At 36.9% G+C, this 26,622-nt stretch overlaps 3 protein-coding genes across 6 annotated transcripts in view; 1 reads left to right on the top strand and 2 right to left on the bottom strand.

The window, feature by feature from the left end:
- The window catches only part of LOC123523785 (lethal(3)malignant brain tumor-like protein 3), a 45,110-nt gene extending 41,914 nt beyond the window's left edge, over positions 1 to 3,196 (top strand). For all 4 annotated transcript variants that reach the window (XM_045301439.2, XM_053539578.1, XM_053539579.1 and 1 more), the window contains exon 20: positions 451 to 3,196. In XM_045301439.2, coding sequence (XP_045157374.2) covers positions 451 to 579 — 129 coding nt within the window. In that variant the 3' untranslated portion in view covers positions 580 to 3,196. The remainder of the gene's footprint in view (positions 1 to 450) is intronic.
- Positions 3,197 to 4,576: 1,380 nt separating this feature from the next.
- Positions 4,577 to 13,864, bottom strand: LOC123523301 (uncharacterized). The gene is made up of 2 exons (XM_045300990.2): positions 13,759 to 13,864; positions 4,577 to 13,549 (listed from the first exon to the last, which is right to left on the bottom strand). The coding sequence occupies exon 2, from the start codon at positions 13,546 to 13,548 to the stop codon at positions 11,452 to 11,454; it is 2,097 nt and encodes a 698-aa protein (XP_045156925.1). The 5' UTR covers position 13,549; positions 13,759 to 13,864; the 3' UTR covers positions 4,577 to 11,451.
- An 8,220-nt stretch (positions 13,865 to 22,084) lies between these two features.
- On the bottom strand, positions 22,085 to 26,608 carry LOC123523710 (uncharacterized). The gene has a single exon (XM_045301360.2). The coding sequence runs from the start codon at positions 26,606 to 26,608 to the stop codon at positions 22,085 to 22,087; it is 4,524 nt and encodes a 1,507-aa protein (XP_045157295.2).
- Between the last annotated feature and the right edge of the window lie 14 nt (positions 26,609 to 26,622).

Below are 26,622 nucleotides of genomic sequence, written 5' to 3'. Positions count from 1 at the left end.
GTTACAACTATAATTATTTTGTAACTAATATTCTATTCTGATAGAAAAAAGTCGCATGAAAATAAAAATATTCAGAAAGAATATATGTAATTAAGGCATATCAACAGTTTCGTAACTTTTGTGCTTCATGCAAGTTCTGTATGAGGTATTGTATTCTTAGCGAAATATCACTCATGGTTTTGTAACAAATTTTAGTTGACTTCAGTATAATCTAGGTTGAAATGAAGTGTGTTAGTTTAATATGTATTTCTTAAAGATTGTCTTATGTATACATTTAACATACAACTTCCCTTTGTAACAACAGTTTGTTTATCTGCCTGTGTAACACCACGGTAAAGTTTATTTTTCAAACCTGCTTAATACGCATTGATTTAGTTCTCACTTAAAGCATACTTTTTTAATTTTAGCAATGGTATACCTGTATAAAAGTTCTTTTATTTTCTGTTTCAGCAAATAGATGGTGAAGCTTTTCTCTTATTAACCCAGTCAGATATTGTGAAGATTATGAACATTAAACTTGGTCCCGCACTAAAAATATTTAATAGCATTGTCATGTTTAAAAATTCAATAGAAGTATAGTGGAAGAATGAATATCAAATATTAACACAACATGTACACATTATATGATGGAGGAGAGTTGTAGGCAGTGTATGCTGAAAATTGTCCATTGATAAAGGAATTCTTGCATAATACGCATCTAGAAAACTGTTGAATAGCGCAACAAAGATAGATGCATTTGATATTTTTGAAATTCTGATTTATAGGGTTGTTTTGCAAGTTTTTTGGAAGACAGATTTCGTGAAATTTGTATAGCTTATTGTAATTGTATTTAGTTGTTAAGACTGCTTAACTTTGAATTAAATGAAAGATATGCCAAGCAGGCAACATTGTCACATAGATTGTTTATACTTTGTTATTGTTTTACATATACTGTTTATGATACCCCTACTGGCCTATAAACATTATTCTAATCAATGAACTGCTGTTTACTTATTGCATGTGTCTAAGGATAAGCATACCCCGTGTATCAGCATCATGTTTTATTTAGTTATTACTCTACCAAGTTTTTCAGTGCCCCCCCGTGAACCAAATGCTGAGCTATTGTGGCTGGCAAAGGTCTGACATCCGTCATCCAAAGTTTAACACTAGAGGTTGAATTTTTTATCCCAGTCTTTAACAGTTAAAACCCTGTCCTACCAAATCTCGATAAGAAAATTAGGATCTATGAAATCACGACCTCGATACTATTCTCTGGAAAGTAAAAACTAGTATGTCAAGCCATAGCAAACCACTGACCACATTTTCAACCTTGTCTTCCATGAATTGGTTAAAGGGCAAGGAAAGCCTGACAGTAAGTTAATTTTTTATGAAAGCCATCCTCAAGAAGTCATGAAGTGAAATTATAGAAAAACTCAGCAACATGCAATTTATTCTCAGTGTACATTCTGTGATATATATGAGCTTTCTGTGTCCATTCCCCGTGAAATCCAAATCACTCCTTCACTTAATCTACATGAAACCTTTTGACAATGTTTGTTTAAAAAGATGTAGGTCAAGTTCTAAAGTTGGTGATGTAGTGCATTTTAGAGAAATAGAGGCTACATTGCCTTTCAGCTCTACCTGAAACCTAGCCAGAAAATTTGTTTTTTATGGAATCGAGACCAATAAGAGATATTCCATATTAAAACTAGAGGTGGATGTTATTCTTTAAAATTGTCATGAAATCTATAGGAATTTCGGAACTTGTTTTTTTTATGTTTTAAGTTTGATGGCAAGGTCAAATAATAGAAATACATTATAAACACCCTAAATCACATTTTATAATATCTGGATCTTCGTGAAATCCATTTAAAACTTTTTATGTGTAGCTGTATATTGAATTAACGTGAAACAAACATTCACCATACAAAAATCATAAGGAGCAATGGTACAAATGAGTGAATTAGAGCCATTTTGGCCCGCTTGCTTGTTCTCTTGCTTATGAATTTAAAGGACCATGCTAAAATGCATTAATGTTACCAATCAAATGGAAGTGCAGTTCTGTGTAGTCATTGGACAAAAAGAAGTGTATCTTCTGTCATCATTACTGGTCACATTCAACTAACTGAATATACTGCCAGGGGGTTGCACAGAATGGGGAAGAAAAAAGTTAAAGTGAGAATATGTACAGTTAAAAACAGATCAGAAGTTAGAAAAATAGTGTGGCTAGTCTGGTCTTAAAGGCCTCGGCTGACTGGATGTCCGGTGGTAGCTGGTTCCATTCCCGGATGGTTCTGGGTAAGGACTTTTGTATGGTGGTGGAGCTAGCAAAATGCTGCTGCTTATAAATTTTGTAAGACATATGAGTGTAATGTTTTGTATTCCATAGTGCCATGTAATAACCTTTGTTATCATGTTATAATAGTAATTATTGTACAGGGCAACATCTTGTTTTCTTATGTAATAATCTTGTTAATCTAGTTTGAAAGTAATACATTTTTGTGTACGTCTGTTTATTAAAATGAGGTTCTTCTTTTCATTGTAACATATACAAAGCTACATGTTTTAAATGTCATATTTAGAATATATCTTTTAAGAGATCGATCAGAACAGCATGGAATATATTTAATATATTATATTTAAAGGGAATGGCATCCATATCTTTTGGCAACAAGTAAAAAAGATCTTAAGACATTAGGAATTATTGGCACATTTCATAAGAAAGCTTTGTAACTTAGTTACTGACAGATTATATGTTACGGAAACACATGTTAATTAGTTGCTTTTATTGCTTTTTCCATTCAAAATTGAAAGCATTAGTCCCAGGGTACTGAAGGTAAATTGGTTTAGTTATAAAGCTTTATATAAATGGTTAAATACGAATTCCCTCATGGTGTAGTAATGATGATAGGATGGTGTACATGCCTAAGCAACCGAGGTTCAGTTCCTGAGTAATACATAGTTTTATTATTTAAGGACAAAATCTCATAATGTTCATATGACCAAACTTTAGTTTAAAAGAAAGGTCATTTTAAGCAAAATCTGATGTCCAGTCCCTTAAATATTTTAGATGGCATGTTGAACAATGGGTATCATTTCAACATAAATTACTTGTCATGTACCAAATCATGTTAGCAGTTGAATAGCTAAATTACAGTATAGACTACAGCAGAAACAACTATGTTATTACATGTACATTTATTTGAGCTGTAAATGTTGAAACCAGTTACTTGCGGAGAACAGGTTTGTACTGGTACAGAATCCAGGAACACTGGTTAGGTTAACTGCTCGCCGTTACATGACTGAAATACTGTTGAAAAACGGCGTTAAACCCAAAACAAACAAACAAAATGTTGAAACATTGTTGTAAAATGTGCTCAATATGTTTGTGTTACTAGCATTTGGTGCTGCTTGTTAATTATTTGTTAAGAAAGATTAAATAAATCTTTGTGCAATGGAATAATAAGTTGGTTGTTCTGATGATTACTATTACTTTGATAACTTTGAATGTCCTGAAATTAGCAAATCCTTAAACAAAGTGTATATGAACGTCATTTATTTACACTGTGACAATAGCATAAATACCGCTCAGAAACACTGTCTAGACTTCAGCTAATTTTTCCAGTTATAGTGCCAGTCGCTTATACACTTCTTTAGACGCCAATAAAACCCGATGGACTGATAGAGACATGGTGTTTATACAACAAATGTGCATGTAATGGTGAATATGTTAGTCAAGATATTTCAAAATCCCTTGTATGATAATATTATGACCACAAAATAGGCCATGCCTTCTATACAAATTGACGGATTCTGGTTCTAGAATGTTGATTATCATGTTTAATGTTAATGCAAAGTAATTAAAAATCATCATAAATAGGCGATGTCAACTGGATATGGCCAACATATTCCCAAGTGGGGAGATTGACCTTGCAGATTGAATCTGATGCGGTAATTGAACAAAATAGCATCGAGGTTTTTATAGGCGTCACAGTTATGGGTCAACCACTGAATGGATTGATTTCTTTTGCTCAAAATCGTGACAGTAACATTGGATCCAGGAACTTGGGATTTGCCTTTCACATGTGCCAATGTTTTGGTGTGTGATGTCTGTCGTAAAATACATACCCAAATGTGATGCTGGCTTATGATATTGGACAAATACCTTGATTATTTGTAAAGCTATAGACCTTGAATAAAATATACCACAAAAAGTAATGCTAGTTCTGGATATTTGACATATATCTATATGAATGACAGAGGTATGGACCGGGTATGAAGAAAATCCCCAAATATGACATGCTATTGGACACATACCTTTATAAATGACAGAGCTTTGGACCGTGAATGAGATAGATCTCCGGATGTCGTATTGACGATATATTACTTGACAAATACCGAAGATATGGACCGGGCATAACATAGGTGATCAAGTATCTTATTTTGGATAAATACCTTGATGGATGATAGAGCTATACGGACCATGCAAAAAAATTAATTGGAAACGGAGGAAGAAAATCAAGTCATCAAGTTTTATCTTCCAACCTTCTGTTTTATCAGAGCAAGATAAAATATGTCAAATTAATCTAAGGAAGTGAATTTAAACAACTTACAGAATCAAACATAAACAGATGGTGATCAGTCATGAAAACCTGGCCAGGAGCATCGATATCGTATTCTCAACGTTCCACGAACTTAAATACAACGGGTCCAAATTGTCTATTTTCTTCTATCATGCCATAATACCGGGAAGTGCGTCTGAGATCCTCTTTGACCACAAAAAACTGGGCATGTGAACATCAACTTTTCTGTATACTTGCACTTAGATTTTTGGTGAAGAGGAGCAAGGATTCAATCTACTGTAATTTTGTATGCAGCAAATGTGCCCCAGTGAAAATTTGCCTAGTTGCATGTAGCTGCAGAATGAACTCTCATGTGAAGTTTCATTGTAAACAGTGAATAGAAACAAGCATATTAAACATGTTGAAGTTTTCATATGACCTATTATTGTATTGGTGTGACGTTAAACTACACAAAACAAAACAACAAAAATACTAAGGAAGGGAAAATAATTTTTAAGATTTAAAGAGCACAAGAAGCACTACTCTGCATAATATCACTGTCAATAATAATTCATTTATATCCCCCTACAATTCTAGTGCATTCAGTGATATGGTACGATTTCAAGTGTTTTGCTATATATATATACTGTATTGTTACGTTTATATGTCCCTAAAACATTGCGGAACTGGCATACAATTCCTATTTCAATATATTTGTGAAGGTGTAGTGCGAAAAGATAGGCTGTTCTTTGATTTTCTGCAGTCGTTTCAATGTCCTTTTCTTAACAAAGGAAAACCAATATGAATTTATGAGTAAAAGAAATGATTACAAGCACACAATATGTATACTTACTAACACGGATGGTAAACGCGCAATCATACAAAATCGAGGTAGGTGGTTTTTGCTTTTGTAAATACTGACACAATTACGAGTGTTTTCGAAAATAAGCAAAATGCTATCCGACACAAAAATTAATAAAGATCGTATGTGTGAAATACCAAATTATTAATTTAAGAATCAGTCCTGTTATCACGAAAACTCTGCTGGCTCGAACTGTCAAAACAGTATGGAATCATGAATAATGCGAATTTTCTAACTCTTGTGCCTTCTTCTGGAAATGTGACGCTTCTAATGATCAAACACGTGTAAAACAGTCATGAATATTACATAAACTTGAGTGAAATGTTGTTTTTGGGGAAAAGCTGGGCAAAAATAATCGGGAATGGGATTGCGCCCCAGGAATGGAGTTGCGCATATACATTATATACATTATGATGTATACGAGCAACTCCATTTCATGTGTGCAACCCCATCGCCGATGATTTTTTGTCAATTATGTCCCCGTAATCAGGATTTGAAGCAAATAGTTTTGATATTTGTTACTTTATAACTGTTGAGTAATTATGAAAAGCATCAGGCGTCATCAGATTAGGCATATGAGGTCAGAAACTGCCATATTTGTTTATTTTATACTTTTTCACTTTTCGTGTCGCCTGGGCTTTTGTAATAATAGAGCCGAATCATAAATTACAAACCAGATATTTTTCGTATATGATGTATTATCATATTTGTGTCGCATAGCATTTTGCCCTTTTTTTCGAGAAAAATTATTATTGTCTCATACTAAGCAAAATCATAACTTCACATACCCCAATTTAGTCTTTTTTACGCGCACACCAGCACCGGACGTCGCGCAACCCATTTTAAGCGTATTCCCAGCGGGCATTGGATTGCGCATTTACCACCCGTGACTTAAATATCTAATAACTATGTCGATTATTCATATAAATGATTTTACAGACGAAAAGTATTTGTACCACCTCAAAATTGGGATCTATATGTTGGTATTTTGTTCATACGGGCTGAAAACCTTTATAGTATTAACTTTTTTCTTTTAAATAATTACACCACGTGAACTGCAGGTATAGATGATAAGCAGGATGAACATGAATGCACCCCTAAAGCTTTTCAGTAAGCTCAATACGCTTTTGTGACGGTCCTACAGAAGTAAATATATCATAAGCAATTTCTGTGCGATTTCGCATTCTCGTCTAATTTTGGCTTTCTTCGGCATTAAGTGAAGCTCAGGAGGACAACTGGGAATTTCTGAGATCACGAACGGAGAAAACTTATTTGATAGGAAATTACTTCCCACCGCCTTAAGTCATTATGGATCCTCCGCCTTAAGACAGTATGGATCAACCGCCTTGAGTCATTACGGACCCATCGCCTTGAGTCATTACGGAATCACCACATTCAGTCATAACGGATCAATCGCCTTAAGTCATAACAGACCCACTGCCTTAAGCCATTACGGATCTATTACCTTAAGTCATTACAGACCCATCACCTTAAGTCATTACGGACCCGCCGCCTTAAGTCATTACGGACCCACCGCCTTAAGTCATTACAGATCCAATGTTTTAAGTCATTACAGATCCACTGCCTTAAAACATAACGGGGATTCGCTGCCTTAAGTCATCACGGATTCTCCGCCTTAAGACATTACGGTCAACATTTTCCGGTTCAGATCGATATTTTCAACTTGTACATGTAACTCCTGATAGATACGGTTGGAATATCACAAACCGTAATAAAAATGATCAATGCCAAACCTAGTTGTGTATGTCATGGGCATGTTCTGATTCAGTGTTTTTCAGCAGTGTTATGGCATTTTATGTAAGTACAATATATATATCTGGATGTTCTGGTTCAATGATATTTAGGGGAGTCATGGCCCTTCGTTTTTCAAATTGTATGATATTACGGCAACTTCTCTTACACCATTGGGCAGACTTCCACCAACATTTACAGGAGTTATCAGTGCCAAGTATAGTTACACATGTCAACACATGTGTGTTCTAGTTCAGTGATTTTCAGCATGACCCTTGATTTGACATATTTTACAGATTTTACACTACTTATTGCATACAGTTTGGCTGAATTTCACCAAACTCCAGGAGTGCTTTGTGTGAAGCGCAAATTATTTTCATATGTTCTGATTAAATGATTTTGAGTGGAGTCAAGACCCTTGATTTGTCAAATTCTTTGCTCTGTGCTACTTCTTCTATACCACTGGTTGGAATAATTCCATCAGACTTTACAGTCCTGAGTTACCATTGCCAAGCCTAATTAGATGTTACGGTTCAGTGATATTCATTGGAGTTATTTTACATGAGACGAGCAGGTTTCTCAACTTCGTTAAAATGATATCTAGTACATCTTAAGCATCAAAAGATAAGTTCATAAGGATTCTGTTATAACTCTGGCTTACATATGACATACTGTAAAATCATTTAATTTCGTTGGCATGAAATTTCGTGTAGTTATGCCGCTTTTACGCTTGACTTTTTGAAATAGGCAAAGTTTCACACTGGCATCTTTTGATTAAGTAACTTAGTTTTTGTGTGTAAGCTGGTATTTCAGTAACCACTTTTGAGAATTGATTGAAACTGCACTCACTTGCTAACAGTGATTATCTAACAAATTCCATAACTCTATTTACCTTTATACCCCCACAAAACGGACGTGGGGGGGGGGGGGGGTGAGGAGCGTGTGGGTAGGGGGAGGTATAGGAGTTGGCTTGTCTGTTGGTCCGTTGGTTTTCTTGGTTTCCGGGCAATAACTCATCAAAGACTCGACAGATTTAAATAAATTTTGGTACACAGGTGTAGCATTATTAAATACAGGTTTGAATTCAGTAGGTCAAAAGGTCAAGGTCACAATGCCCCGAAACATTTTAATTGTTTCCGGATGATACCTTGAGAACGCTTGGGAACGCTTGGGCCAAGGATCATAGATCTTGGTAGATCTTGGTACACATTATGTGTGGGCAATGAATGACCCTATTGATTTTGAAAGCTTCAGTCAAAGGTCATGGTCACATTATTTGTTATTACAAAAACCATTTCCTGTCAATATTTTTAGGCCTGTGACCCTCACATTTTGCAGGCACATATTGGGCAGTTGGTGAAACATATGGGCAGTGACTATTCATTTTGAGGTCAGTGGGTCAAATGTTTAGATTACAGTGACAGTTAAAAAAGAACATTTACAATGGAGCCATCTACATTTTGATGTTTTTTAGTCAAAGGTCATGTGCACTTCCATTCAAAGAAAAACAGATAAATGTATTACAAAATGGTGTTGCTAACTCAATACTTTACACTCAGTACTTCAGAATGCTTTAAACTATGATCCATAAATTGGCTATGCACAGTGGTGCTCTTTGCAACTTTTGGTCAAGTTTTGTATTTAAGCGTGTATCTCATTTGATTAAACGGATTAAAACTTTCTTACACTTGTTTCCTGTGACGATCTGACATGCACTGTACAGGTTTCATTACTATATTTTATGCTGTAACAAAGTTATGGCCCATTATTTACTTAGCATATGTGTAATCTGTAATTAATCTCATTTAGCATCAACAGGGACAAGATTGTAGTCTGCTTCGTACTTTTAATCAGGTTTTCAAAGAAACCTGGTTATTAGATTGGTGAATGACCTTGGATAAGCGGGTGGGCTGCGTCAACTTTCGGTTTCCGCTCAATAACTTGTTTAAGAAGTGACTAAATGAAACTTGGTATATAGGTAGCTTGCATGGAGACTGAGTTTGCGATCGCAAATGAGTCAGTAAATTCAAGGTCAAGGTCACTGTTGCAAAAAGTAGAGAGAAAAAACAGTTTCCGCTCAGTAACTTTAGTTTGCGTGGATGTATTGAAATTGAAATTGGCCTATAGGTAGCTTTAAAAAAACACAGCTAGGATTGTATATGGGGTCACTGGGGTCAAGTCAAATATCAGCATAACTTAATCTTCACACCTAGAAAATTTTACAGTGATGCAGTGGCCTAGCGCGTTTGGCCAAAAACTACATTTTTAGCCCACCATCATCAGATGGTGGGTAATTCAAATCACTCTGCGTCCGTGGTCCGTAGTCCTTCCGTCAGTCCTTCCGTCCGTTAACAATTTCTCGTTATCGCATCTCCTCAGAAAATACCAGGGGGATTTTGACCAAACTTTGTCAGAATGATATATTGGTACCCTAGTTGTGTCCCCCTGAAAATCAGACTGGTTCAACAATTTTTTAGTAAGTTATGGCCCTTTGTTTATTTCTATAATTTACATAGATTTATATAGGGAAAAACTTTGAAAATCTTCTTGTCCAAAACCACAGAGCCTAGGGCTTTGATATTTGGTATGAAGCATCATCTAGTGGTCCTCTACCAAGATGATTCAAATTAATACCCTGGGATCTAATATGGACCCGCCCCGGGGTTCACATGGTTTATATAGACTTATATCGGGAAAAACTTTGAAAAACCTCTTGTCCAAAACCAAAGGGCCTAGGGCTTTGATATTTTGTATGTGACATCATCTAGTGGTCTTCTACTAAGATTGTTCAAATTATCCCCCTAGGGTCAATTATGGCCCCGGCCCGGGGGTCAATGATTTACATAGACTTATATAGGGAAAAACTTTGAAAATCTTCTTGTCCAAACCACAAAGCCTAAGGCTTTGATATTTGTAATGTAGCACCATCTAGTGGTTCTCTACCAAGTTTGTTCAAATTATCCCCCTAGGGTCAAATATGGCTCCACCCTGGGGGTCACATGTTACATATAGACTTATATAGGGAAAAGCTTTTAAAAACTTCTTGTAAATAACCTACAACATTCAAATTTGGACCACATGTATGGTTTTGAGTGGCAAGATCTCGATGAACCTTGACATGAGTTGACTTTGATTTTGACTTAGTGACCTACTTTCACATTTCTTTAGCTACAACCTTCAAATTTGGACCACATGCATAGTTTTGTGCACTAAAAAAACTTTGACCTTGACATTGACCTAGTGACCTACTTTCACATTTTTGAAGGTACAGGCTTCAAATTTGGACCACATGCATAGTTTCGTGTTCCGAAATGAAATTTGACCTTGATTTTGACCTAGTGACCTACTTTCACATTTCTCAAGCTACAGCCTTCAAATTTGGACCACATACATAGTTTTGTGTACCGAAACAAACTTTGACCTTTACATTGACCTAGTGACCTACTTTCATATTTTTGAAGGTATAGGCTTCAAATATGGACCACATGCATAGTTTTGTATTCCGAAACAAAATTTGACCTTGATTTTGACCTAGTGACCTACTTTCACATTTCTAAAGCTACAGCCTTCAAATTTGGACCACATACATGGTTTTGTGTACAGAAACAAACTTTGACCTTAAGATTGACCTAGTGACCTACTTTCATATTTTTGAAAGTATAGGCTTCAAATTTAGACCAAATGCATAGGATTGTGTACCGAAACAAACTTTGACCTTGACATTGACCTAGTGACCTACTTCACATTTTTGAAGGTACAGGCTTCAAATTTGGACTACATGCATAGATTTGTGTTCTGAACTGAAATTTGACCTTGATTTTGACCTATTGACCTACTTTCACATTTCTCAAGCTACAGGCTTCAAATTTGGACCACTTGCATAGTTTTGTGTACCGAAATAAACTTTGACCTTAAGATTGACCGAGCGACCTACTTTCAAAATTCTCAAACTACAGCCTTCAAACTTGATGCACATGCATAGTTGTGTATACAAAGAACTTTGTCCTTGAAATTGATCTAGTGACCTACTTCCACATTTCTTAAGCTACAGCTTTTGAATTTGGACCACATGCACAGTGTTCTGTAAAGAAATGAAATTTGACCTTGAGCTAGTCAGTAAGTCTTGAAATTTGGAACACTCAAAAATGGCACATTGGTGGGTGCCAAGATCACTCTGTGATCTCTTGTAGACTGTGGAACGGAAGGGTGTCAGTTCAAATCCCTCTGAGGTCCAAATTGTTTTTCTTTACTTTGATTTTCTCCACTTACTGGTCAAATAACTGTATCTTGTTCATTTTAAACCAAATTAGACAGCAGTCTGCAGATATGTAACTTTGCAGCATTGTTTCTTTCCCTTAGATTTAGGGATATTAGATAACATTGTAAAGCATCTCTAGCTCGGTCCTCTTGTTCCATACACTGTCCCAGTAGGTTTAGAGCTGTTTCCCTGTGTCCAAGGTTAGGTTCCTTGTCAATGGTTCTGATTAGGTTGGAAAGTGCATATTGCTTATCTTCATGTCTCCCAGTAGTGCTGTAGGTCTTGTATTGTAGGAAGTAGAGGTAAGGGAGGGAATCTACCACAGCCCAGTCCATCCAATGGTCATATCTACCTCTGAAAGCTAGGTCCTCTTGTGTAGATCTAAACATTTCATGTCTTAGTTCATGTGAAGCACAGTTAATTTCACATGGAAGAAATTTGACACAGAATGCTGTAGTGTAATGTATAGCTTCTTCATTATGATTGTCACATATTGTGTTAAACCCTCTTCTTAGGGGTTGACAAATATATCTATGGCAATTGCAAACAGGCTCAACAATGTTTAGATCATAGTTTGCTTCAATATCTCTGAGAACAATTTCTGTTCTTTGAGTATCTCCTATGCAGTATAACATGGATGCTAGCTTCAGTTTACTTGACGCAACATCGGTGCTCAGACCCAGTGCGATCCAGGTGAGAGCGTCTGCTGATACAGCATTGTACTGTTGAATGTTGTAGGCCTCAACGACAGATCCCAGTTTTAAAAAGAACCATGGAGCCAGAAGAATGCAGGTTGTTTTATCCAGTTCCTTGCATTGATCATAAATAATGGCTAGTTTGAAAATATACTTCAGCAATGTTTGTATAGATTCTTCATAACTACTGTGTGTTATTTTAGTTACACAGTCCTGTATGTTCTGATCAATGAACTGTGCAGTTGACATTAATAAGCGCCCTGAAATAGTGTCACTTGTTTTGAAAAACTCAAAGAGCAAATTAATCAACTTCTGATGAAATCTTGCGCCAAGATCATCACACTGAATCTCCAGCAATACTCTTCCTTTGCTGTTTATAATATAACGCAGTATTTGAAGTATGTAAGGTTTAGATGCATGTGAAATATGTCCTCTCATCAAGTTGTTTCCAGGCATCATAAAATGAGGACAGTTTTCACTCAAAACACAGTTGTACAGGACAAATAAACACAATGATAGACAAACAAGTAAGTTATTTTCTCTCCAGAAATTAGAATGTGTATTTGCAATACAGTGGAACAGAACTGTTTTACACATGAAACTTGAAATACTGTCTTCAAAGCGTGGTTTGATGAAGGTTTTTAATATCATCTTCATCAACACATAACATCGAATCTGTGTAATATCGAGATTAAACATTAAACACCTTTCTGCTAGAGATGTTGATATTCTCCATTCCAGTTCTTCATTTTCACTGCCCTTGCTTCCAACGCCAACAACAAAACATCCAGTACTGCTACAATATCTCTTCATGTGATCTGAAGGCCACTGACCTACACCTTGCTGGTCTAACCATTGTCTAGCTTGTAGAGGCCATGTTTTACAGTGGAGAGCACCAACTATGTCAATATCAATAAACCCAGGTTGTCCTTGTTCTGCATATGCTGGACCATGTCTTACTCCTCCCCCAACAGCATCAGCTGCTACTGCTGAGATGAATGTATTCTTTAGCAAAATTCTTCCTGTTCTGTCTCCGTAATGATATTGGTTAGGTACCTCATTGTAAGGAATAGGAGCATCATGTCTAAGATATTGTAGTAGACAATAGCCAGGTGATACAGTCACATCCTGGATCATCAAGTAATTTCTCAAACCAGGTTCCCAGTCAGCCCAACCTTGTATAACATTATAGCCATTATAACAGAGAAGTTGATCTATGTCTGACTTGAGTCCCGGTGTAGTAGAACCCTCAGACTGACTGCCTAAGTAGTATTCTGAACCATTCGCATCCTGTAGTTGTGTTGATATTGTTCCCATAGATTCCATCAGCAGCCATGTTCTTCTTCTTTTCAGAACAATTCTCTCATCCACTCCTATGTCAGTAAGAACATCTGACAGTCTCAGTGACGCATTCTCAATATAACCAGGTTGTTGAAACATTCTTGAAAAAAAAATAAAGTTGATTATTTTGCATGGAACTCTATCAGATATTTTATTCTGGTACGCTTTTATTTATTTCATAAGGTGGAATTATGAAAATTGATAAAATTTTATGTCGTTGTCAGGCTTTGTCTAGTGCTATAATGAAAATGTCCAATAAATTGCATTAAACAAAATTTATATTTTAAAATAAATTTACTTAGTATATACCTTTGTTTGGTATGAAGTCAGCAAATCTGTAATAAAATTTCTTCAAAGTCTGATTAAATAATGTCTATATTTATAGTTTTATGGAATGTTATTTTTTCACTTCCTCTTTCTGTTTTGACTGAAGGATAACTCCAACAATGAAACAGGTTTAGTGAGTCACTTGTTACCTACCTTTGTAATAGAATAACTCTGCCTTTCAAATATAAAGGAATATTAAAGAAATATAATTGTTTAGCTCGACTATTCTGTGAAGTGTAATTTTATATCTTTTTCTTTTTCTAGGTCAATTATCAACCTCACTGGGTCAAGTTGCATAACTCTGACATGTATTTTGAGCAAATTATGCCCCCTTTCGGACTTAGAAAATCCTGGTTAAAGTTTTACATGCAAGTTACTATCTCCAAAACTAATGTAGATATTGAATTGTAACTTCACATGTGTCTTCGGGGTTATAAAACTAGTTGATAGCATCAAGACCCATAAATCTGACCTGCATTTTGGACAAATTATACCCCCTTTTGGACTTAGAAAATCCTGGCTATTTTGAAATTTATGGTTTCTTTTTCTAGATCAATTACCAACTTCACTGGATGAAGTCCCATAACTCATACATGTATTTTGGGCAAATTATGTCCCCTTTTTGACTTAGACTTCTGGTTAAAATTTTTACATGCAAGTTACTATCTCCAAACCTAATGCAGATATTGAATTAAAACTTCACATGTGTATTTGGGGTTATAAATGATAAAACTGTAAAACTAGCTGATAGCATCAAGTCCCATAACTCTGACTTGCATTTTGGCCAAATTATGACCCCTTTTGGACTTAGAAAGTCCTGGTTAAAGTTTTGTGTGCACGTACATACAGCTATTACTTAAAGGCATATATATTTAAAACTTATTTTTTATTTTTCTAGATCAATAACTAACCTCACTGGGTCAAATCCCATACCTCTGACATGTATATTTGGCAAATTATGCCCCCTTTATGACTTCTTAATTCTGGTTAAAGTTTTGCGTGCAAGTCACTATCTGCAGAACAAATGCCGATATTAAATTGAAACTTCACATGTACAGCTCTATAGATATTTTATCATTTGGGACAATATCTAAAATAGTTGAACATTGCCTTACGGACAGCTATTGTTTTTGTTAAAGGCGCTGACCTCCAGTTTTTGGCTAAAAATGATCTTTCTTTAAAATCGAAGTTTGGTCATGTTATGAATTAGAATATGAGTCTTTTTTCTAAACTGTCTTAAAGATGCCAAATCAAGAAAAAGAAAAAAGGGAACCCGAATTGGAATCGAATCCTAGGCCGCCGTGACTATAAAAAGAGTTCCGCTGTGGTAACAATTATACCACTATGAAGGATTATATATTCATGAATTATTGAATTTAGATATATATTAAAAGACTTACACGTTAAAAGACTTCTTCTCTTGAACTGCTTGATGAATCTCTTGCAAACTTGGTCTGTAGCAACATTATAAGGTCCTCTCCCATTTTTGTTCAAATGTGGACACTTGAACCATTTTAAGGGGCACTAAAAGGAGCTAAAATGTAAATACCTTTAAACAACATCTTCATATAAACCACTAGATGGATTTTCATCAAACTAGCAGCATTGTAAGATCCTTAAAAATTATTCAGTTGAGGGGCACTAGAGTGAAAAAACAAAAACAAAACAGAAATCCTTTAAATTAAGTTCTTCCCGTGAACTGTGTGATAGGTCTTCATCAAACCTTGTCTGGAGCATCATTATAAGGTCATTTACCATGTTTGTTGAATTGGGGGCACTTGGCCACTTCTAGGGGCCACTAGAACTTAAAATACTAATACCTTTAAACCTTTAAAGTATTTCTTCCTTTGAACTGCTTGATGGATCTTTAGCGAACTTGGTCTGTAACATCATTATAAGGTCTTATGCTAAATTTGTTCAAATGGGTGCACTTGGGCTCTTTTAGGGACCACGAAAGTTAAAATCGATATACCTTTGAATAGTGTTATGTATGTTTGATGCGAGAACGCAAAATATAGAAAAAAACTTTAAATAACTGTTGTTTTATGAACAGCTTAAATGATTTTCACCAAACCTAGTTAGAAGAAAGTCAGATGGTTAAGGTTTTCTTCAGGTGAGCGACCTAGGCCCATTTGGGCCTTTTGTTTCATGGTTGCATTTTATGCTTCCAGAGGATCTTCTTAGAGAATTTAATTTAAATGAATCCAATACAACAAAGTTGGACATCAGATGGAAAAGTTACCCTTCTGTTTGCATCAGGAACATATGGTGTCCAGCCAGTTACGAGTGACCCCTCCATCTACCGTGACCTTGACCTCAACTGGAGCTCCACGATATCCTTCTCCTCAGATCCTCACACTACCAAGCAGAACTACTGTTGCAAGTACTACAAGCACAAAAGCAGTCAAACCAACTATGACTGTTGTTGATGCTAGGTACCAGCAACCAGTCCGGAGAGTAATTCAGTCTGATGGCGGAAAACCAGCCGAACCAGTTAAATTAGGACCAGGGCAAACACAAATTAGTTTTTCAGGTAAAATTAAAGACACTGATTCTGGTATGCAAGGTATGAGGCTTATGGTCTGCGTATTGGCAGTAAGGGCCAATATATAAGACTGGACGATTGACAGACTTGCTTTTGTTTATCATAATTAGCTATTGTATAGCTACTGTGCAGTACATAGACTGACTGCATGACATGTGATATTTTTCACCTTTATAGCAAACCAGTTCTCACCTTTATAACGAGTTTAGAAATCCTGATTAAATTAGAGTTAAACAAACAAAGTGATAAGATGCAACAGTATTTTTATTTTTTAATTAATCAAGTTGTATTACAATTATGTTTCATTATTGCTGGATTTTTTTTAAAGAAATAAAAGAAAATGCATTCAGGCACCTTTTAAAGTATTGAATAAGAATAACTTATGTATAAATAAATCATGTGTATTTTGAACAATGTTATCTGTTTATTGTTGGATTTTATTATACATGTCCATATATATTTTTTATCAATCAAAAATGCAACAGAACGCTTCTTTAATTTCTAATAAAATCCAGCAGTATTCATTTTTATGGTCATTTTATGGTTTTATTTAGATAAAAAGATCATGATAATTGAATAAAAAAACAACATGTCATTTCTCTAATTGAGTTTAAAATAATTATTTTATTTTTTATTAAGTACAGGTGAAAGTTTTCTTAAAGGGTGAATATAATAATGCCTTGATGTAAGAGTCATAATTTAATTGGTCAGAACATTACTCAACATGACTGAACAATTACATTTAGTATACTATAAACCAAAATAATTTTGTGTGTATTCTGAAGAAAAGCTGCATTTCAATCAATAAAATGCAAAAACACTGGAAATAACCAATTATCTTTACATATCAAATCTACAGGGGTTTTATGGACCCTTATCAGACAAGACCAGACAGGATCCTGTTTATTGGGGATTAAGATGTTTAGTGGGTGGGGGTAGAGGCCATTTATATAGGAGATTTTCTTTGCCTTTAACTGGAATTCACAAGGATCTTAATCTTTGCTAAACAGTTCAAAAACTATCTTTAGTATCCTTGAACCATTCAGATACAAATTTAAGGTCAAAAAAACGAAAAACTGACATCACAGAATGGTGTTGCAAATATTGCTGTTCCAAAAGTTACATTATCAGGTACATCTCCCTCAGCACCAAAGACATTCCAGTGTTTGGAAACCTTGGGGCTGGTCAGGTTATTGCACAAACAACAACTGGATTAATAGCTGTTACCAAACCAGGTCAGACCGCATCAATTGCTCGAATTACTAAGGGAAGTTCTTTTATGACTAGTATAAACAGTATATAATAGTTCCTTCTGTGGTAACACAGCTTGTAAAAACTGAGAAGTTAAATAAAAGTAAAGTTACGATGGCAGAAGCGCATATCATGCTACCAACAGGTCCAGCAAAAATCTCGTGGCCAATTCAGTCACAGATCACTACTTCTGACAGTAAGCACATTTTGATTACCACTCCTATTAGTAAAACTGGTCAGCAAGTTTCTGGAAAAATGACAAATGCCAAAGCATAGTTGCTTGTTACAACTAGTGATTTTAATGATAAAACATCCAATAATTCATCAACAATTCCTACAGCAAAAGTGGCAAAGTAGAATCAACTAATAAAGTTACCATGACAGCAGGGAACAAGTCTGTAGGACAGAAACTCCAGCCAAAACTAATGTAATTCTAGTCCAGAAAAACTGGGAGTTAGTAAAACAAAGTTCTCAGCTGATGCCAAACAGGCTAGTTAAATCTCCAAATAATGGTTCAACAAGCACATCTGATGACACAAATGGAAGCAAACATATAGAAAAAGAGGAAAAATAGAAATGTTTCTAAATCGGTCACAGATGACAAGTCATTACAGTCAAATATTGCAAATGAACTAGTTGTTAAGTCATAACTAAGCGATAAAATTGTAAGCAAAATAAAAAATGAGATGGACAACAATGGAAATGCAAAAAAACAACAACAAAAAAACAAATGGCAAAAAGTGAATCAAACACGGGAATTGAAGCAGCTAATGCTTCTAAAGAAGTAAGTGAATCTACTCAAAGTGATAACAGTAATGATAGTGTTGAAGTCAAAGTAGAGAATATTAAGGATTCTAGTGAAAACATGGAAGTGGATAATGTAAATGCGGAAACAGTAAAGGACGAAGGATGAAAAGAAGATGGTATGGAGAAAAGAGAAAACTTTAATACAGTGGATGTTATGACCTGGAAAAATGGTGTTGGCGAACTACCAGGCAGTTATTTGAAGGTAAGTTAAGTTCTTGAACTTTTTACAGAAGGAAGTGGTCTTATTTCTTTAATACGTATTGTTTTATTGGCATGAAGTTTTATGTTGTTTTCAAGATCTGCATTTTAGTTTGGGCGTAGATATGTGGGTTTCAAAATAGATAGGATTTTTCTTTGTTTATTCAAATTTGATTTTATAGATTGGCACAACCACAAAACCCAGAAAAATTAGTCCTCCATACGAATGAATGATTTTACAGTAAATACGAATTTAAAAAATGTAAAAATATTTTGAGGTTGGTATTCATACAAAAATGTACTTAATTATAATTGAATTTGTAGTTTCATATAATAAATGTTAAAAAATCATACAAATGTTTATCATGTAAATGTGATTTATACAGTTCCATATGAATGACCTCGGTATGCTGGAAGTGATCAATGATGACTTTGAATGTAGCGAGACACTCAAGTGACGAGTTAGATCGTATGTAATCTGCAAATGATAACAATAATAAAGAACCCAAAAAGGTAAAACCAGCTGAAAAGATTGACACAGGAAATTAGCAAGGTATACATTTAAACCGAAGGTCTTAGTGGCAAAGTGGTTTAGATTGCCAACTTCAAATCACTTGCGCTTAGTTTATACTAATTTGTTTTAGCTCATTTGTGATGAAAGCTTCAAGCTTAATTTGAACCAATGTCCATTTCCTGGTAAAGTTAGTACTGGTGTATATGAGAAACCTTGGTCATGGCCCCAGTAAGGCTCGAACCAACAAACCTTGGTTGAGCGGCAGACACCTTTACCGCTAGTCTACTGCTCCCCTTGCCCTTCACTGCTGTTGGTATAAATAAAAAATCTGGAAGGGTTTTAGAAACCTTTTGTTATTGGAATAAATGAATAAATTATGAAAAGGGAAATGGATATTTTTAGTAATTTATGAATGGAAAATGGATATTTTCAGTGGTTTATGTATGGAAAATGGATATTTTCAGTGGTTTATGTAGGAGAAATGGATATTTTCAGTAGTTTATGTAGGAGAAATGGATATTTTCAGTAGGAAATGGATATTTCTAGTGGTTTTTGAAGGGCCTCCATGACCGAGTGGTGAGGCTGCAGACTTTAAATCATTTGCCCCTCATCGATGCGGGTTCGAGCCTCACTCGGGGCGTTGAATTCTTCATGTGGGGAAGCCATCCAGCTGGCTTACGGAAGGTCGGTGGTTCTACCCAGGTGCCCGCTCGTGATGAAATAATGCACGGAGGGGCACCTGGGGTCGTCTATGTAATGAAAAAGGTATTTTCATTGAAATATGTTTGGGTATGGAATAATTTTAGTAATTCTTATCTATGGATTTTCAATGATGTACTGAGAGAAAACGGACATTTTTTACAGTTACATTGCATAAATTTACCTTTCAAAAAAGCAGACAATAAGGTTATTTAAAGATGAAGGTTAGTGTGTAAAGTAATTATTGTGTGCAAGTTTAGTCTGTTAAGTGATTATTGTGTGCAAGGTTAGTCTGTAAAGTGATATTTGTGTGCAAGGTTAGTCTGTAAAGTGATTATTGTGCGCAAAGTTAGTCTGTAAAGTGATTATTGTGCGTAAAGTTAGTCTGTAAAGTGATTATTGTGTGCAAGGTTAGTCTGTAAAGTGATTATTGTGTGCAAGGTTAGTATGTAAAGTGATTATTGTGTGCAAGGTTAGTCTGTAAAGTGATATTTGTGCGCAAAGTTAGTTTGTAAAGTGATTATTGTATGCAAAGTTAGTTTGTAAAGTGATTATTGTGTGCAAGGTTAGTCTGTAAAGTGATTATTGTGTGTAAGGTTAGTCTGTAAAGTGATTATTGTGTGCAAGGTTAGTCTGTAAAGTGATATTTGTGTGCAAGGTTAGTCTGTAAAGTGATTATTGTGCGCAATGTTAGTTTGTAAAGTGATTATTGTATGCAAAGTTAGTTTGCAAAGTGATTATTGTGTGCAAGGTTAGTCTGTAAAGTGATTATTGTGTGTAAGGTTTGTCTGTAATTTGTGATTATTGTGTGCAAGGTTAGTCTGTAAAGTGATTATTGTGTGCAAGGTTAGTCTGTAAAGTGATTATTGTGTGCAAGGTTAGTCTGTAAAGTGATTATTGTGCGCAAAGTTAGTTTGTAAAGTGATTATTGTACGCAAAGTTAGTTTGTAAAGTGATTATTGTGTGCAAGGTTAGTCTGTAAAGTGATTATTGTGTGTAAGGTTAGTCTGTAAAGTGATTATTGTGTGCAAGGTTAGTCTGTAAAATGATTATTGTGTGTAAAGTTAGTCTGTAAAGTGATTATTGTGTGCAAGGTTAGTCTGTAAAGTGATTATTATGTGCAAGGTTAGTCTGTAAAAAATATTGTGTGTAAGGTTAGCCTTTATAGTGATTAGTGTGTGTTTCAGAGTCATTGATATATGTAGGGAAAATAGATAAATTCAGTAATGCATATAGGAATTTTCAATGATGCATGTGAGGGAAATGGACATTTTCAATTATCTATTTAGGGAAAATAGACATTTTTCATGGGTACATTGTATTTACATTACAGAAAGGAAACTTTCATGTTATTTGTAGATGTAGGTCAATTTGTTAAGTGTTTCTGTGTGTTTTAGAATCTTCTAATAAAGAAGTTAGCAACAAGGATGAGATCAGTCAGTGTGCTAACTGTGCCGAGTATGGTTTTACTGCAGACTTCTATAAAGATGGTCGCTTCTGTAGTCAGACATGTATCAGAGCATTTGAAAGCAAGTAAGTTGATATTCCTGTTTTATGCAATTATTATTGAATTTGGAGGGGTTAGTAGATTTGTCAAGTTGTACCTAAAAATGACTGGAAGAAAATGAAAACTGAATATCAACATTGAATCAGCCACAGGTTTACGTTGTTCTGCCTTGGTGTCATCTATATCCTGTGTCACTAAAAGTTTTACTTCATTTTTCTATAGGTTAGATATTAATAGTATTTCTATTAAAAAATACTGGTTTTTAGGAAAAAGTGTACTGTCAACATGATGAGAGCTTTTCCTGTCGAGGATATTGGGAGGTTTCAGTTACTAGTATGTACATAGCTTTTGAGTACAGAGCGGCTTAGTTTTGATGTGCAGGTTTTCATAGCCTACAAAATTAAGTGTGTTTTCTTGAGCAGCTTCTCATTAAAACTTGTTAAAAAGGAGTGCATTTAAAATCTGTTTGTATTTTAATTTTTTGTACAATAAAACAGTTATTGTATTACTTTGCGTGGGCCATGTGGGGTTAGAGAGCAATAATTCGCGTTGTGGTTTTATCTGTCTTTATTTACCGGAAGCAAAACATGTAATAACGGAAAGCTGACGTCTGATCAGTGACGTTGACGTTGAACTCGATCCCGCCGTCATGACGTTGTTGGTATTCGCGCCAAAATAGTTGGGTATGTTTCTCGACATCCTCCGGGCCACGAAATGATAACTTTAGTCTATCTTACTTCCAAGGGGTAGAGTTTCACAATGGGTCTGGATGTTATAAGTCCATTACTCAGGCGTAACGTCGCCGCACGTGTAAGACCGTCGTTTCGGTGATGAGCTGCTCTATAGTTCCAAGTTTCCAATGAGTCCTTGGTGAGTCATCGTATATCTGCACCACATCGCCAACCTTTATAGTCTGTGTGTTGTTTCCTGTCGTCTGGTGGTATTGGCGTAATGACGTCAGGTATTCATGTCGCCATCGTTCACGGAAGTTGCCGATCAGTTGTTTCAGTATCCTTGCACGTTTGGATATGTCCGTTTGTGTAGAGGGTTTGGGTGCAGGAACTTCTTCTAGATGCGGAAGGGATGTAATACGACGTCCGTAGAGCAGGTGCGCTGGCGTAAGTGGATCCGGATCTGCTGCATCAGTTGTGACGTAGGTAAGCGGTCGGTCATTCATGACTCCCTCTATCTCTGTAACGATTTTACGTAAGCTTTCGTAGCTGACAAATGCACGACCTAGTACCTTTTTAATGGTGGTTTTCATTAGTCCAATCATCCGTTCCCACCATCCACCGAACCATGGTGCTCGCTTAGGTATGAATCTCCACTCGGTGCCTTGGCTATGGAAAGTATCTTGGATAGTCGCTGATCTCAATAATAGCTGAATGCTGTTGGCTGCTGCGTTAAAGGTAGTTGCATTGTCAGATACCAGGATACGGGGTAGTGAATTTCGGCAGGTAAATCGTCTGAAAGCCTGGATGAAAGATTCTTCAGATAAATCTGGTACCACCTCGAGATGAACAGCTCGTGTAGAAGCGCACGTGAAGAGGCAAATGTAGGCTTTCTTCTCAGCATCTTTTCTGTTTCTAACATAAAGCGCCCCCGTGAAATCGACTCCAGTTACTGTAAAAGGGGGTGCGTCTTGAACTCTCATCTTAGGTAGGGGCGGGGGGTCTGGGGCTGCATACGGTCTTCCTATAACCTTTCGACACTGGGTACACTTTCGCAGAAGGCTCTGGACGTACTGTCTGAGAGCAGGTATCCAGTATCTTTGTCTTAAATGTGTGATCAAGGCATTCGTGCCGGCGTGTAGCTGGGTCTCACGCGCGTCTAAAACTATCAAACGCGTCAGGGGGTGTTTGTTCGGGAGTAGGTACGGGAATTTTGTTAATTCTGTCAGTGGTGCATTGTGGATTCTCCCACCGCAGCGAATGTATCCATCTTCGTCAAGGAATAATCGTAACTGTTTCACGAGTGTGAGACGTTTCTCGTTGGACTTAAGGTTTGTAATTTCGGCTTCGTAATATGTTGACTGGCAGCTATGCAACCACATTCTGCTAGCTTCTTGTAGTTCTAGCACGGTCAAAGGTTCGAGTTTGGACGGACATTTTCTCATAGATCTGTGTCTGGACTTGCATCTGTTTATAAATCTTTTGACATATGCTGTCACTCTGAGTAGAGTTTTGTATCGGCTAAACTTGTTGATGTCGATGACATTGTGAATGCCGTACAGGGACTGAGTTGGATTAAAGGGGCTGCTATTCCTGTCGTTCCCTTGTTCATCGATCGTAGTGAGCAATACAGCGTTCTCGTCAACTTGCCAGCTTGGCCACATACTCTGGTCAGTAAGCCATTCAGGTCCATTCAACCATAACTTATTGTTCTGGAACTCTATGGCTGAGATTCCTCGTGTTAACAGGTCAGCTGGGTTTTGATGTGTTGGGCAATACCTCCACTTCCGGTTTTCCGTAAGCTCTTGAATCTCTGCTACTCTGTTCTGGACAAACGTTGTCAACTTTCGCTTCGATACTAACCAATGGAGGATTATCTGGCTGTCAGACCACATGTAGACTTTCTTCGCTGGTATTGAATGAAGAATGTGTGTCAATAGACGGGCTCCGATCACTGCCGCCATGAGTTCGAGTTTTGGTAGGGTCAACTGTTTCAGTGGCGCAACCCGCGATCTCGCCATAACAAATGTAGACTTCTTTCCTCGAGATATGTAGACCACTGATCCATATGCATGTAGACTGGCATCACAAAATACGTGAAGGGATACATCTTCTGCTATACCGGAAGTACTTGTGTCGTCTGCTTCATTAAAGTAGTACCTCGGGAATCTTGTCACAATCGAACAGTTTAGGTCTTCTGCTAAATGATACCATTGAATTTGTATGTCTTCAGGCAGGGGAACATCCCAGTCATATTTCTGTTTCCATATATCTTGCAGAAGAATTTTGGCTCTAACCGTTAATGGACTGAAGACACCAAGTGGGTCATATAGCTTTGCTGTTTCTTGAAGTATGGACCGTTTTGTCATGGAATCAAACATAGGAATGTTCTTTTGTGCCACGGATAGCTGGTCTGTAATAGGATCCCATCGCATGCCAAGAATCTTCGTGACCTTGTCAGAGTCAAGCACATCTTCGGCTTCAGCAAGACCTCGCAGACGATTGCTGTTGGAGTTCCAGGAACGTAAATTAAAGCCAGCAGACGACATCAGATCACGTGTATCACGGAAGTAGTCTGCTACGGTACCCTCATCTGGAAAACTGGAAATAACATTGTCCACATACAAGTCCTTCCTCAAGGTTTCACTCACCCAGACGTGTTCATTTTTATCGAGGTGTTTCATAAGTGTCGCGTGCAAAATGAATGGTGAACAAGTAGCGCCAAATAGAACGGATTTGAACCTGTAAGTCACCAAACTGCTATATGGATTGTTGCTGTCGCTCAACCACAGGAATCTCGTTACGTCACGGTCTTTCTCGTCTAGTTGCACGTGCAGGAACGCCTTTTCAATATCGGTGCATACGGCAAATCTATGTAGACGAAATCTCATAAGGATAGCAGTCAAGTCGTTGAGCTCTGGGGGATTAGATTCTAAACAGTCGTTCAGACTAGGGGAATCTTTGTTCTGTCGACAGCTACAATCAAATACTATTCGGATAGGCGTAGTAGCCGAATCTTTCTTCACGGCGTGATGTGGGATATAGTGTATCTGGTTCTGGGTATAGTCAACTACAACTCTTTCTACGAAACCTCGTTTCTCTTGGTCTGCAATTATCTTGCCATATTTCTGCAACATATCCGGGTCTTGACGAAGTCGCCGGATTGTGTTCTCTGTTCGTCTTACTGTGATGTTGTAGTTGTCGGGTAATGGTTGATGCTCACGTTTCCATGGTAACTTCGCTGAGTAATGACCGTCCTTGAATTCAATTGAGTTCATCTGATAGGTCGTAAGATAGTCAGAAGTAGTTCCCTCGTCTTTTTCATGGCTGATACCTAATGATTCTAACTTCCAGAATCTCTCTAAGTCTGACACATCTGGCGGGGATGTAATGAGGTTCATGATATAATCTGTAGCCGAATCTGTTGATTGTATCGGAAGTGGTCCGGACAGTAGGTATCCTATCTTAGATTGGACCGCAGTCGGACCGTTGCCTCGGACTACTCGGTTTCCAACGATCTCCCAGTATTTGTCAGCACCAATCAATAGCGATATGTTGAATGTTTCATCTTCTGTAACAGGATGTGCAAGTTTAAGCCCTCTAAGATACGGAAGTGCTGATGTGGTACGATGTAAGTTTCTCAATGGTACAGCAATGGTTGGTACTATGAGAACATCTATATCTATCCTCTCTTTGTTATCAGTCAACAAATACACGGTTGCTTTATTTTTATGGCTGACTTTCATCGAAGACGACCCAAACGCTGCAAGCTGTACGACCTCTGTGCCACTTCGGCTAAGTTGAAGTTTGTCTGCTAGTTCCTCTGTAATAAATGATCTCTGTGCGCCCTCGTCGAACAATATATTAGCATCTGTACAGTTGCCGTCAGACGTTACCTTGGCAACAGCGGTCTTCAATAAAACACTCGGTCTTGATTGCGTAGTAGAATGGAGTATAGCGGACTGTCCCCTAGAACCGGATATAACATTATCTCTGTTGACATAAGTAGGGACTGGGGTGAATCCTGGGGCTGCAGCGTTCATATTTGTGTATGCGGGGGTAGGAGCTGTGGTAAAGCTTGGGGCAGTAACATTCAAGTTTCTGTGTGGGGCTGTTTGCTTATCTTGTTGATCACATATACTTGTATGGTGTTTTCGGCTACAAATACGACATCGATGGTTAGATCTGCATGCAGCAACCCTGTGGCTTCCTAAACAATTAAAACATAATTGTTTCTTTTTAACAATATTTTTGCGATCAAGAGTTTGCGTTACCTTCTTGCAGTCACAAGCAAAGTGATGATCGTCACAGAATGGGCATCTTAGGCGTTTTGATCTTTCTGAAATTGTCGTCTGATGTTTGCGCGTGCTCGTGGGATTTGGTCTCGTTCCGGTGAAGAATGAAGCTGTAGCGTTATGACATTCCAGTGAATGTGTCGGCTGCCCTGACTCTAGAATGTTGATTTCTTTCTTCAATGCCTGTCTTAGTTCCGGAAGTTGCCAGTTACTGCTGCCATGTTCACGTGTCATATTTCTAATTATTTCAGTTGGAAGCTTCTCTATTATCACGGGAACCAGAAGATTTCCATACGAATCTTGGCACAGCCCAAGTGACTGTAACCCTCTAATATATGACTCCATTTTCTCCTGAAATG

The sequence above is a fragment of the Mercenaria mercenaria genome, chromosome 3 (assembly GCF_021730395.1).
Source record: "Mercenaria mercenaria strain notata chromosome 3, MADL_Memer_1, whole genome shotgun sequence".
NCBI classification, from domain to species: Eukaryota; Metazoa; Mollusca; class Bivalvia; order Venerida; family Veneridae; genus Mercenaria; species Mercenaria mercenaria.
This window is presented reverse-complemented; position numbering and strand designations above follow the sequence as displayed.

Coding starts and splice junctions, on each gene's coding strand:
- LOC123523301 (XM_045300990.2), bottom strand. CDS start 13,548: ATGTTTCAACAACCTGGTTATATTGAGAATGCGTCACTGAGACTGTCA.
- LOC123523710 (XM_045301360.2), bottom strand. CDS start 26,608: ATGGAGTCATATATTAGAGGGTTACAGTCACTTGGGCTGTGCCAAGAT.